This window comes from Orcinus orca, chromosome 17 (genome assembly GCF_937001465.1).
Source record: "Orcinus orca chromosome 17, mOrcOrc1.1, whole genome shotgun sequence".
NCBI lineage: Eukaryota > Metazoa > Chordata > Mammalia > Artiodactyla > Delphinidae > Orcinus > Orcinus orca.
This window is the reverse complement of record NC_064575.1, coordinates 27,618,022-27,633,268: the sequence shown is the minus strand read 5'-3', so window position 1 is coordinate 27,633,268 and position 15,247 is coordinate 27,618,022. Positions and strand designations below refer to the sequence as shown.

Sequence of the window (15,247 nt, the reverse complement as noted above, 5' to 3'; positions counted from 1 at the left end):
ACTACAGGGCAAAGAATCCACAGGTGCTTAAGATATTTCTATTTGAAATTAAGTTAACACTACTAGGGTAAAAAAGTCTTCTATAAACCTAGCAGGCAATTCAATGTTCAATTTTCCACAGCAAGAACCAAATTCAAGAAACTTCTTTGTTTTTGGACAATACTCAGAGAGCATATAAGACTGTTTAGAGATTGTTGCAGAATCTCATTTTCTTTTATTACTAAGACTCAAAAAGGGAATTCACATTTTTTATTTATAGAATAATTAGATAAATGTATAAGTCAGTACATATGAAACTGTAAATCTATGTAATTTGCTATTTAGGTTATATTAGCTAAGTCAAGTTCTGAGTGCACAAAACTTTGTTACTGGAAACATTAGTGCTTCCGGTAACTACATCTTGCACATTCTCATGTAAAAACAAAGTATTTCAAGAACGTTCTTTCTTAGTATTTCTGATGGCACTAAGACAGAAGGCAATGTTCTAGAGTAGATAGTATATAGGGATGAAAATGAAAAAAAACATTAGTTCTAGTGTTGGCCCTACCATTTACTATGTGAACTTCTCTGTGCTTACTCATCAGTGACATTGGAATAACAGTATTTGCCTTATTTGTCTTGAAAGACTGAGATGCAGAGTAACTATAAAATCCCTACAATGGCCTGACAAGCTGCCCTGGAACTCGCTCTCCCTATACCTTATTTCCTGCCTAATTTCCTCTTTCTCCCTCTGCTGCACTGGTTTCTTGTTCTAATGTAAGATCTCTGCACTGACCTTTCCCTCTACCCAGACACTCTACCCTTGATAGCTTCAAGCCCACCCTCTCACTCCCTTACTTCCATGAGGTCTCTGCTGAAATGCCACCTTGTCAGAGAGGCAGTCATACATCATCCAATGAAATACAGTGCTCCCAACTTTATTCTACTTTATTCTTTTACATAGTGATGATCTACTGTGTAACACCTCAGATTTTACTTTGCTTGCTCTTGTCTGTCTTTTCTCTGTAGAATGTAATCTCAAGAAATGCAAGAAATTTTGCTATCCTTTCCTTAGGAATAATATTCTACTAATAAATTAGAGTTTTCTGAATCTGTCCATATAAAAATTTAGCAATCTGTTTAGTTGGGAAGTTTGTATCTCTACTTTTTACTAATTAATGTGAAATTATATATTATTTTTTAAGACATTACATGTTTTCAGACACATAATTCTCATGATTTAGAATAGTATGGAAAGTTACCCTTTTAACCTGTCTACTCTGCCTATCTTAATTATCCCAGTGCTCAAATATTCAAAACATGCATTGAATTTGCATACTGTTTCCCTGAAAAGATACTATATTCACTCTATTTTGAAGTGAATTTTTTTCTTCATTAAAAGCAACATGTTATATTTCAAGACTTCAATATGTCACAAGCTAGGTGGGCCAAAAGCATATTATTTGCTCTAATAAAACAGTTTTCTACTGCAGTGTAGTGTAGTGGAAAGCAGAGACCATTTCTTATACATTTTACATTTCTCTCATATATTGTACACAGCAGATGCTCCATAATCATTGATTAATTTGAGTATAGACATTCATGCAGTGATAAGTATCACCCCCCTTCTTTAAAGAGAAATAAAATAAAGAAGATACTTACATTTAGAGCCTGATGAAGAAGATCCACTGGCAGTAGATTTTGATCCCCCTTTCATGGAAAAGGCTCCTTTCCCCCTGCGAGTTGTTACAGCCACTCTGGGACGCTTCAGCGGAATTACTGCACGGGGAGGTGGAGGCACACGCCCATGGTAATCAAATAACCTTCACAAAATACAAACGTGGCTGAGAATTGGTTTATGCCTAAGTGTTCTATCAAATGTGTGAGACGATTAAGAGAATGGCCTTGTAAAAAATGTCAATAAATGTTTTTGTTATCATTGTTGTCCTCAAGAAGATTCATTTTTTGCTAAAGAAACAGGATGCTAATATAGTCTATGCTTTCTGGGCATCAGAATCTGACCCTTAATATGAATTCATTTTTAAGGTATGAAAGAACAAGGAGCTTTTCAATATGTTGAAATTATGTCGACCTTCATTCCCAAGTATATTTCTTTTCTTGATTTAACAGATTTATCCATTTTAGGAACAGAAATATTCCTTTAACACATCAGATACTTATTAGCACATAAGTGTGAAAGGAGGAATAGACCATGCAGAATCAGGGACAAAGAAAATTACTGTATGATCAGAAAACAACTCAGAAGGAAAAAAAAAATAGGAGTATGTCTAGTTTAAAGAGGGCAGCTATAAGAGACAAATCAATATTGTTCCTTACCTCTCTCTAAGGATTTCCTTAAGTAATGAAAGGCTCAGCTGACTACAGAAAAAAGGAGGCTGAGTTTGAATGAAATGCCCATAGCATGAGGACAAACCTTTGTTGACTAAAGAACTGGTGGGAAATATTTATCAGGATAACTTTTTTACTATTCTGACTATTGGATAGACATGCAAATTGAGACTAGAGATATTTGTAGTTAGCTATTAAAAAATTCTCTAACAAAAAAGAATACCAGTAAAATCTTTGAAGTTTCTGCTAAAAAGTGAAAAATGGTATTCACTACAACCAAGGCATTTCCATTAAACAATGAAAGGACTCAAAAGTATAAGAATATTTACTCATTTATATAAATATATAATTAATAGATTCAAAGTTTCATATTATTTATACTGCATACACATAACAAATTTTTGTGTGACTTAGCACATTTGAGCAGAATAAAAGGTTCAGAGAAAAAAATATGATATATATATTCTATTTGCCAGTGAACCAGAGGTATTATTACTTTGTCCACTATAAAGAAAATAGTGTTATTGACTTAGAATGATGATTATTATGTAGTTTACTGTGACACCATTATATGGATTACATTCTCATAACTGCTTTAAAACAGTCAATAAAAATAATGTGAAAGACAGAAATGAGAAAACTAGAACAGTTTTAAATTTTAAAATATCTAAAACCTTCTATAATAGGTTATTTCATAAAATTACATCTCATTTACACATACAGATGGAAATGTGATCATCTCTTTTTGGAAAATAGTAAATGAAATATAATAACAAGATAGGCTGGTTTCCAAATATTCATTCATAAACAATGAAAACTATGACAGTATGGAGAAGAAAATTTGTATATAAAACACCTTTAAAGCAGAACTTAGTACTAGGATTGTCTTCTACATTAGAGAGCTACACTGTCCAAAAATGATTTGGAAACATGCTAGGGAAATACTAAGAGATGTCTGGAAAGGAAAATAAATGAAACGAGACAGAGTTAAAGAGAGGTGTCATCCTCTGTGCATAAGCAAAGTCCATTAGAGCCACAGAACTGCCAGCAAATAGCAGGTCATGGATGTCAACACATTATAGTTTGCTTCAAAAGATATAGACAGGATGAGGCTGAAAAGGGTTGTGAATCTCATTCATACCACTAAGGGCTGGAAAATCAAAAGGGTCAACTAAGCCTGCCCCTCATTTCAATCACAAAACAAAGTCTACATTACTTATTTATAAGTTGAAATCACAGAGCAACTTAAGTCAGTGAACCAAGATACTAAGGCACTTTTCATGAGCTAAAACACCCAGAGCTATTGAGGGAAAAGAAATATGACAATTGACTGATCTCTCCCAGGGTAGAAGTTGCTGCTTGAGATGAATGGCAAGCTCTTTTGGAGGAACAATTTCCCCAGGACTTGAAAATGCAATTTAGCAGGTTCATTAAATAAACTAATCTATACACTGGGTTAAGAAAATTTCTAAAGCACAACTAAAATGTATAATGATGTAAAAATGCTATACTGGAAATGCAGGCCAAGTAAAGTCACCATATTCACTGCTACTTCAATTAAAATGCAATTCAATAATATTTTAACTGCAATGTTTATCAATATTTCTATTGCTTCCCCCCAAACAGGGATTACAAAGCTTCCAGTGTTGGCCAGGCCTACTCTCCTGTGGAGAAAAGAGAGCTACATTTGTTCACTGTACTTGTGACATACTTTTAGTATAGGATGTACATTTTAGTAAAATGCTCAGTGTGTGTTGTGTTCTTTGTTGTAAATTCCTATAGGAAGTAACCCTTGTTCTCTGAATATTTTGATGTGTTGCTTCAAAGAAACATGACTCCTTTCTCACCATGGAATCAGGTTTTACCAATTTATTCTGTCACTGTGTTGGGAAGATATGCGGCATCAGAACTTAATTTTTAAAAAGTGATATTGTAATATACAAACAAAGCTAAATGGGCATTTCTTGTGAGAATATAATTTTAAATTTTAATGGAGTTGGGATGTTTGTTAATTTTCACTGGGCAAAGTTGAGTTTACCAGAAATAAAAAGAAGGAAGACTGGGTATTGTCCTAAAGCATAAAAACATAACAGGATAAGGATGGGAAGGGGTCAGCTTTCTGGGATTGCAGGATGAGATGTAGGGGCTCTTCTAAATGCAGAAGGAAGTAGGTGAAAGGCAGCCTGTGAAGGAGACACAAGCATTGTCTTTCTCATCCGAATCCTGTCTATAGCAAATCAAAGAAAATAGTCCAACAAAAATTGCCATACAATAGAATTAAATAGAATCCAAATCTCCAAGGTCAGTTAAAAGCTTAAAATTTCTTCCGTCCTCTTGGTTTTTTGTTCTTCCACTCCCAGAATTACATTCCCTTTCCTTTTCTGTAATGGTCCTTCATTTCCCCTAATATTGTTAGAATACTGTTTTTCCCATAATGTTTACAGGTCAAATAGCTAATGATTTATAATGAAGTCAAACACATAATTCTCCCTTCCCTAAGGTCTATTTTAAAATAAAAACTTTAAAAGACCTACTTTCAATCAGTAAATAACATAAATGTAGTCAGATTTTAATAAAAGCAACAAACTGAGGACGTTTGAGGGTCTATTTTATTGAATAAACATTTCTACTTTTCATGTCCCCATTTCTTGTTTGGAATTTTGTTTTCTTTAATAATATCATTATCATTATTTCATGTATAATTTCATTATCAAGCAAAAGCTAAAAACTGGTAAACAATTTTAATATTGATTTACTTGATAAAAATAGACATACCTTGTCTCTAGAAAGAATAAGGATATTAGTTATTTTAATAAGTTGCTTTTTGGACAAAGGCAATTTAAAGTTATGCTGACATATAAAATGAATATAATTTTGAATTCTTGTTTTTACTAAAAGTTTATTATTATTAAACTTCAACAATAATAAAGCAACATTTACATGTATTTTCAGAAAAAATACATGGAAAGAAAACAACTACCAATCTCTCACCCTAAAACAACTACTGTCATTCTCTATTTTTTTTCCCACAAGCATCCATATTTTGCACATAACTGAAAACATAATATATGTACAGTCATGTATCCTGGCTAATTCTCTTTGATTTATATTAAGAACGTTTCTCAAGTTTGCTAAATGGTCTTCCTAATGTTTATTTTAATTGCTGTGGTGCATTTTCTCAAGTAGATACACCACAGACTAGTAAATCATTTCTTGATTGATGGAGTTTTGACTTGATGCCTATTTTTCACTGTCAACCAATGTGATTTTAAAATTTGTGAAAAAAAATTGAAAATGTAATATTTGCATATTACACTGAACACTAAAATTTCATTTAGATAAATAGTAATTTAAGAAGCAGTAATTACCTGTTTTCTTCTAAATTTCCCTCATAAAAAAGAGTTTTTCGTTTTCTTTATTTATGAACCCAAACTTACAGTCCCTACGTGGTTAAATGCTAACCAAACAATGTAGTCTAGACTTAGGGTTAAATAACTGACCTGCCCAGAGCCAAATTCTGACAACAAATTCAGGGCCGTGTTCTCACTGGGGTCTTTTAGCAGATAAATGAAGATCATTAACTCTAGGACCAGAGAAGATTTCCAGCTCTGTCTTGATTCAACCTTGCACCCTTCCGTCTTCAGCATGCTTAACTTCTGGTAAAAATAGTCTATAAAACCAAATTAAGGTGCCTATTCATTTTTAAGAAAGGATATATTTGAAATCCACATGAATGATTCTAGCCTATTAGTATATCTCTTTTCTATACTGTTTGAAGTACTCAAAATTCTGTTTATAATTTCTACCTTGACTTCAAATAAGCTTTTGGTTACAACTGAATCCGAAAATACTTTTTAAAGGCACACTACACTTGAGACCAGTCAATGAGTAATTCTCATTTCTGTTTTTTCTCCCTAAACTTTTCCAAGATTTTCAGTGAAGCCACCCGTGCCAACAACCCACCCCACATCAGGCTCCATCCCCAATCTTGTACAAATGCTTCTTGAACATGCTTTTAAAGGGCTTTCTGAAATTGTCAATGATCTTTTTTTGGCAATATTTTGATCTTAACTTAACCTTTATATTTTGTACAATTTTTCTATCTTTTATATCTTGTATACAGCTGTGGGTAATTAAAAAGTGAATGTAATTAAATAGCAATGGTGAGGTTATAAATCAATAAAATGATTCTCCTATTTAATTATTACAATTCTGTAATGTGTGTGTTGTTAAGCCATTTTGCCCATGAAGGAAACCTGTGAAAAAATGATGAGATGACTCCCCCAAGTTTAACCAGTCAACACATGCACACCGAGGCCTGAAACTTGCTTCTAACTCCAAATCACACCCTTTGTCAACTGGGCCATGCTACTGTTTCCAAATGTTTTAAGTGGAATCCCATTCTATCAGATGGTAATTTAAATTTGCACAGTGAAATAGATGTTGCTTCTTGCTAATATGTTTTTCCAGTATTCATGAATATATACTGTGCTCTATAATCAATGATCTGAGACAAGTGCAACTTGACAGAGTTTTTTTCATTAACTTCAACTCTGGTAGCTTCTCTTATGTTAATTTACACAAGGTCAAAATGGATCCAGATCTGAACAATACAGATTTTGAATCACTGATATATATATATATATATATATATATATATATATATATATATATATATATATATATATATATATATATATAAAATATGGAAAAGCAGCTCTGGCATTTCTTTTTCTCTGTCAATACACATTTATTCATTACTGGAGGTTATAAATGGCTCAGTGCCTTTCCTGATACTATTGAAAAAAGGTTGGATTAAAACTGCTAATATCTCAGAAATTGAAAACATTCCTCAGGGGTGTTCAATATAATTTTAGGTATACTCCTCCTTTCACTTTACTTGGAAGAGTATATATATTTATGTTTCATTTTAATAACGTGATGTTTTTCATGTAGAGTCACACTTGACATTTTAAAAGACAATGTCACTGAATGCTGTAAATTATTGAGCAATTCTTTGTGTAATACAAAAAATGAAAGTTTAGAATAACCACTCAATTCTATTATTTAGTGATACTCTTCATGATCCCTGAAACCATGGATAGACACTAAATTAGTTTTTGGAAAAATTACTGCTGGATAAATGTACCAAAACAATTACATTAAGATGGAACTTTGTGTAGAGAAGTTTTCTAAGCTGAAACAGTTTAAGGGTTGAAAATCCCAAATTACATTAGAATTCCCAAAACTGGCAGAAATAGGCTAACAATAGGATGTAAATCAATGTCAGTTATTAAGGTATTATCTCTCAGCTTATGTGAGACATTCAGTCACATCTGGGGTTGGGAGTCTGCAAACCACATTTCTGTGGGGTCCAGCTGGCTCCTTGCTAGGCTCAGCCAATTAAGGACCTGAGAAGGAGACTGGAAGAGGAAGAGAGAACTTGACCCTTCCTGCTTTGCTTCCTGTTTTTGTTTTGGGTCCCTTTTCTTGTCAGCGTTACTCTAGCCTTGTTTCTTAACCCTGGCAGCAAAAATTCATTCCAGTAGTAGCAACTGAATCCAGTTTGAGTAATTTTGCAACATTTGCAGAACAGTCTTCACACTTCCTCAGAGATCCTGGCACCAGTTGGTATTGCCCCCTTAGAGGTCTGGGTTCCAGCCCCACGGGTTCCCCCTCTGGGCTCAGATACAGCAGCAGCAGCTAAGCAGAACCTCCTACTCACATTGTGAGTTGTGCAAATCCCCTTTTCTACAGTGATATTTGATAATCCCATCTTTTCCTCTGTTTCCCCAACCCTAGAGGTGGTAGCTGCTTCCTGTAGTTTGCTAACTCCATCATACCACTGTGGGTTTTATTGTTGCTGTTTATTTGTTTTTGCCTTTTCAGTTCCTTAATACATAGTTAGAAAATTTTTACAAACAATTCTCCTTGTTCAACATAACTGTATGATTTCCATTTTCCTGACAGAAAACCAAGCAGCATGGAGTTAATGGAAATAACTGAATGGTCTCTCTCTGCAGATAAGAGTGTTCAGCTGCAACTAGAATGTTCTGGGGGGGAGTAGGAGGAGGGAAAACAATGCAAACAGAATGATCCAGAGGTGTCACGATGGACTATTATGGAAGGACAACTGAGCAACCAGTGTATTGCTCTGTCATAGGGACACTGCTACATGAATAACAGTATAAGAAACATATTCTCCATCACTGTTAATGGTTACCGTTAATGGTTACTAGTAGCTAACATGGATTAAGCACAAAAAACATACCAGGCATAATGCAGGTCATGAAAATGTGTTACTTCATTTAATCCTTAGAACAATCTTATGAGGTAGGCATTAAATTCATGCTCACTTCATAGATGAGACAATAGTTTTTGTGGTATTAAATAAGTTGCCCAAGTTTGCACCACTAGTAAAAAGAGAAAAGAAATTAACCATAACTACAAGCAGAGAGTAACTAAGGAGGAATTAGTGTGGATAAAACTGTTAGCACTGACTTGGTAAGCTATTTCTCTTCTCCAGCCTCTCCACTCTGTTTTCCTTTCCTGGGGATCTATGTTCACAGGGAACTCCTGACTACCTCTACTAGTGGCAGATGCTTCTGTCTTTCTTAGCCAAGTGAAAAAATGAAACATAAACTAATGAGGGCACAGACTGCTCAGAGAGTCTGTTAGCAATACACCCATACTGATCTTTGAACACTTATAAACCAAACAGATTTTATATAAGACAAATAAATGATTTTGGAAATTGTTCAGAGTTAGCTTTTTTGTGTAGTGGAGTGTCATCTGAAAGCTTCAGGCTCTGTAATTATTTGCTGATTAAGACTCTTGCTCTTTTGCATGTAAAATCTGCCTATCTGCCTATCTATCATCTGTCTAATCTATCTAATGATTTTTATTGATAAAATGCAAATGCAGATATTGGCTTCATTTTAAAAATGAAAAACTGAAAACCTACCTAGTTGCCCAAAGTTACAGGTTAATTACCAGAACTTGGGTCTCCTACCATCTACTTCATTTTAGGTAGAAATTCTTTCAATGTGGAAGGAAATCACATGATAGAAAATACTTAAGAGATTACAATGCAAAAACATTTTCATATTAACAGATTAAAAGACAATGTATATTAATTGAAAACTTTATTCATAGCAATGAAGACAGTGTTCTGCATCCTGAAACATAAAAGCATATCAGAAAATGTTTTTACATTTGTCAAAAACTAAAATTTACATTTGTCAAAAACTAAAATTTTTAAATAAAGAATATTTAAATGTTATCTTTCGTAGTAACTGGGATTATTTTAATGCTGTCAGATCTTCACATCATTAGGACAAGTTATTATAAGCTATTTAATATTTAAAATAAAATATTATATTTTATAGAAATTATAAAAATTATTTGAGAAAACCATCCTTAAAAATTCATGTTTGGTCCTAAAGGGTTGACTAGAGAAATCATTTGCTTAACTCAGTAGTTTGAACATAGTGGTGATAAAGGTATGGTTGTGGATCTAATTTCCATGCAGATAAGCTTATTTCCTGTTATGTAAAACCATAGACTGACATTGCTCCTCTTCTGTTTTGCATATCCACACAGTTGGTTGTTGAGTATAAATGGAGACCTAGTTTATGATTGTAGTTCTCCCACTAATTAACTATGTGACCTTGGAGAAAACAAAATGTCTCTAAATCTAAGGAGATGAATTAATCACAAAAATTGAGTATCCACTATGTGTGAGACTTGATGATAGTCCCTGAGGATACAATAAGCAAAACTGAGCATCTTCCCTGCCCTTTTGGAGGAAGGAAGGACATAAATCAAATACTGTTGTTGCAGAGAGAAATATAGCAATAAAAACCAGGAACAGTGCTGTGAAGGAATAGTAACAGGTGCTGAGAGGGGAACAGAGGAACCTCATTTAGTCTGAGAGAGGTGTTCATGCTGAGATCTGAAGGATGAAGTCAAGTTAACTGACGGTGGAGTGAGGTATGAGAAGGAGCAATCAGAAGAAGGTCCCCAGGCAGGAAGGAACACCGTGTTCTTGTGGAACTGAAAAAGGACCCTCGTGGCTGGAGCAGAGAGAGCAAGACCCTTACAAGGGATTATGAAGTTTCTTCCCTATTTAAAATGTCTATTCTGTTTTTCTCTGTTTGCATTTTTATGCCTTGGAATTTTTGTTTGTTTGTTTGAATGAATTTATTTACAATTAAAGCCTTAAACAATATTTACCTCATTTTGTGTGTGTGTGGTCCAATGATCTATCTACACACAGTCAGTCCTTGTTTTGCATATCTCTAATATCTCAATTACCAATGCTTAGTTAAATAACACCAGTCCCCCAACAGCACAAAACAAATTTCAGTTACCCCATATATATTAACTGTGAGTAATTTCATAAAGTCCAAGCTTTGCTGCTAGTTTTTCAGTCCACAAATCAATAAGTAAATGACAGATGCTCATGATGATCAGTGGCCAATCACATCACCTCTTTCAAAGTCTGTCAGTGATTTGTCCCTGTGCATCTGTTAGTTCACACAAGGATAGCAAATGTGTAGTTGTATTGTTTCCTTGTCTGCTGGTGATAAATCCATGTGGCATTTTATAAAAATGGATAATCAAAAGAAGGGATTGGTGCAGCAAAGAGTTGAAAAGTAACACTGGAAATAAAATTAAATGTAAATGGAATTAGAGGAGAAATAGCTGACTATAGGGCTGTGGACACTCTTGTATTCAAGAGACTCTAGAGATGGAGGCAGAGGAACTTAGTAAAATAAAACATATTCTTTTATTCCAAATATATATATTACATCCGATATGTTTATATGAATTTTAAGTAGTATGCTCCCCAGAAAGCCCTAAGGATTGATTTGCACAGCCTAAAAATGGCCCTGAATGCCAAAAATTCCTTCAAAATCCACAAAGCTATTTGATATACAGTTTACCTGAAAAAAAAAAATTCCCACAAGGTATCATAAATTGACTTCCTTAAACACAGTGCCCACAGATGAAGCAAAATAGTGGTTTAAGCCAGAGATAAATGCATTCCTTTACATAAAATTACATCTAAAAGGAAAATATCAGAAATTAAAGATGTTATATTAAAATATGCTATTGTAAGTTGAAATTAAAACATATTGACATAAATGAGAAAGTGGTTGTGATGTGCTGGAAGGGGACAAAGATGTCCCAGAGGAAGTGACACTTGGCAAAAGAACCACATACTGAGGGAAGTCTCAGAGGTAGTTCACAACATTAATAAAATGTCAAAGCTGATCCAGTCTTGGGAGTATGACAATTCACCAAGGAATAAAAGAGGTGCTTTCTCCATATTATAATAAAAGAAGAAGGCAAGTGCTGTTCAAATTACTTTCGATAAGTCTTTTTTTACAAAGAAATGAAGCAAACTAATTCTCAGTATTTTTACATTACAGTGTTAAAATTTTAAATTAGTGTACTAAATAGCTATTAGTTTCACTGTATTTTCCTATACGTATGAAGAGGGAATTTAAATATATGTATACATGTGTAAATATGTATATTTATAACATAAAAGAGTTTTTAATGTTTTGACAAAAAATTGTTAAAGGTCATGGAAAAATCCTATTTCCCCCCATTGATTATTAACATCACTCTGCATGGTTTTCTTTTATGGTCACACACTGCTATGCAAAGCAAGAATTGTCCTTAATTTTTACTGAATCTATGTGTTGTATGAAAGCAGATGTATTTTAGAAGGTTGTACTCATTTTCTGAATTTATAAATCTCTCAGTCTTGAAGAATTCCAAGTCACCTACACATCTGGAAAATAATATGGGTTAATTCAATCTTTAGAATATCATCCAAACATTAGAAACCAAATTTTAGGCTTAAGCACCTCTGAATTCTGAAAGTCCAAGATCTACTATATTTCAGTAAGTACAATCAAAATAGAAAAATCTGGCTATCTTATATTTTATTGGGACTTTTTTTTACTATAAAATATTATTTAAATGTATTAATCAATAATACCTGTGAATGAAATGTACAGAACAGTTAAAACATAATTTAAGTCAAAGGGAAAGAAGGATGAGAAATTTACATACCTATTGTAGAAATCATCTCTGTAGTAATCATAGTCAAAGACATAACCACTAAGGAGGGAAACAAAAAATTATTTGTTGACAACAGCAATTTTGGTATTAATTTATAATGTGATAGCAATACATTTGTTACTTTTAAATATTTATTTTTCAATGTAATTATGTATCCAAAGGGCTTTACAAGATAATGTCTAATTGGATATAATGCCGTATCAAACTCATTATATGTTTGACAATGAAAAGACTGATAATGGATTGAGTAGTTTGGAATGGAAGCTGAGAGCAGAAAGCAAAATTAATTTTTTAATACTTGAACTACTTGTAGGACCATTTTTCTTACCCCAGACAAGATATAATATAGCTATCCTTTTTTCCTAAGGTATGTATACTGAGGCTAAATGAACATTAAACAAATGGTATTGAAATAACATAAATGAAAGGGTTTAATGATGCATTCATTGTTAGAAAAGTAAATAGAAATGTAGTTTCCTCAGAAATCCAGCATTTCCTTTTGATTCTAAAAACTTGTGATTCAATACTTTATAGAGAGAAAAATTAAAAAAAAAACACTTTGAGTCTTACCAACAATAACAATAATTTAGGGCATTTAAATAGGAATTAATACATACATTTTAGTGATAAGATTATTAACAAGCTCCTTAAAGGAATGTAAAAAAAAATTTCCCCCATCCACTTGTACAATTGTTGTTTACAAAGCACTTTATATGAATTATTTCCTTTTAATTTTAAGTCCTCACAACAACTCTGTTGGATACTATAACTGGAAAAAAACTAATGTGCACGGGACCTAAGAGGCTATCTCAAATTTTTATCACTAGTAAGTGACAGAGCTGAAGCTTCAGAGAAAGACTTCTGAATCCATGTCTGGAGCTATTTTTTATGACACCATGCAACCCTCCCTAGCTTGGAAGAAATTTAATCCCGTGATGAATGGAGTATCTCTACTGCATGGGACTAATCATTTAAAATGTTTATTCATTTGTTATTGTTGTAATATATATATATATATAACATAAAATTTACCTTTCTAAGCTTTCTGTAGTCAATATTTAATGCCAAAATTCAGTGGCATTAAGTACATTCACAATGTTGTGCAAACATCACCATTAACCATTTCCAAAATTTTTTATCATCCCAAACTGAAACTCTGTATCCATTAAACAATACTTCTCCATTCCCTCCTTCCCCTGGCCCCGCCCACCAAGCCCCAGTGACTGCTCCTGTTGCTATGAATTTCCCTATTCTAGGTACCTCATATACGTGGAATCATACAATATTTGTCCTTTTTTGTTTGGCTTATCTTACTTAGCATAATATTTCAAGGTTTATCGATGTTGTAACATATCATAATTCCATTTTTTTATAACTAAATAATACTTCATTGTATATATATACTTTTTGTTTACCTATTCATCCATTAATAGACATCTGTGTTGTTTCCACCTCTTGGCTGTTGTGAATAGTGCTACTATGAACATCGGTGCACAAGCATTTGTTAGAGTTCCTGCTTTCATCCCCTTTGGGTATATGCCTAAAAAGAGTATTGCTGGGTCATATGGCAATTCTGTGTTTAACCACTGTACAACAGGCAAGTCATTTTATATTCCCCAGATGGTCAACTTAATGGTCCTTTACTTTCTAACTATTCTTATGTTAGGAAAAGTGAAAGAACATATTGAGTAGGGCTTGCTATTTCTGGTTTTCCGGATAAGTGTATGTATTTGTCCTGACACTTGTTACATATGGCAGGGTGGAGAAAACCTGCTATAGCATACATAGCCCATCAGAGAGGGTTGGTTTCACCTCCAACCAGTCTAATGGAACACAATGACTTTGAACGCAAGTTCTGAAGTGCAAAGTGAAGACCTATTCCATGTGAGTGTCTGATGGAAGACCAAGCATTGTCTAGCCAGAGCAGTGCTGCTGTATATCTACCTCTGTAAACAAAGGAAGAAAATGAGACCACTGCTGAAGCAGTAAGAGCAAAAGTAACCCTTTTTGTCCCACAGTCACAGATTGTTTAAGTCGTAATGTTTAATACTTTAGTTGATATTGCCGGTGTTAGACTCAACTATGATGTTGTGTTGAGGGATTTTAAAGAAAACTTACTGGCTAGCACCAAATCCAAGGTATAAATTTCACCTCAAAAGTTTCCTGAAATAGCAGTACATATAATTTTCATTGTGATTTGGTTTCTTCTGCAGATAAGGGGTATGATGACACTTTATCCAAACTTTTGTTTGGAAGTCTCAAGTTTAAGGTTATGTTACTTTCATACACATTTGTCATGAGTCATCATTGTTGTACCTTATGGCTGATTATTTTTAAGAACATATTGGTAGATCTCCACAGCTTATTTATCTTACAACTGAAAGTTCGTACACTTTGACCAGCCCCATTTCTTTCAACTCCAGCTCCAGCCAACTACCATTTTACTGTTTCTATGGGTTTTGCTTTTCAGATTCCACATATAAGTGATACCATGCAGGATTTGTCTTTCTCTGACTTAATTCACTTAGCATAATGCCCTCAAGGTCTATCATGTTTTCACAGATGGCAAGATTTCCTTCTTTCTCATGGCTGAATAATATTTCATTGAATATACATACCACATCTTTATCTATTCATTTGATGACAGATACTTAAGAAACGATCATTTTGTGGTATGACGGACATGTTAACTAACTCTATGGTGGTAATCATTTTGCAATATATAAGTGTGTCAAATTAACATCTTGTATACCTTATGCTTACACAATATGTCAATTATACCTCAATAAAGCTGGGGGGAAAAAGAATATGTTTGTTGAAT

The 15,247-nt window shown here is 33.6% G+C and overlaps 1 protein-coding gene across 6 annotated transcripts in view; it reads right to left on the bottom strand.

Annotated features, from left to right (window-relative positions):
- Positions 1–15,247, bottom strand: part of RALYL (RALY RNA binding protein like) — an 834,129-nt gene that overhangs the window by 110,281 nt on the left and 708,601 nt on the right. For all 6 annotated transcript variants that reach the window (XM_004276159.3, XM_033439829.2, XM_049700753.1 and 3 more), the window contains 2 exons: positions 12,418–12,465; positions 1,642–1,802 (listed from right to left, as the gene is read on the bottom strand). In XM_004276159.3, the coding sequence (XP_004276207.1) occupies positions 1,642–1,802; positions 12,418–12,465 (209 nt within the window). The remainder of the gene's footprint in view (positions 1–1,641; positions 1,803–12,417; positions 12,466–15,247) is intronic.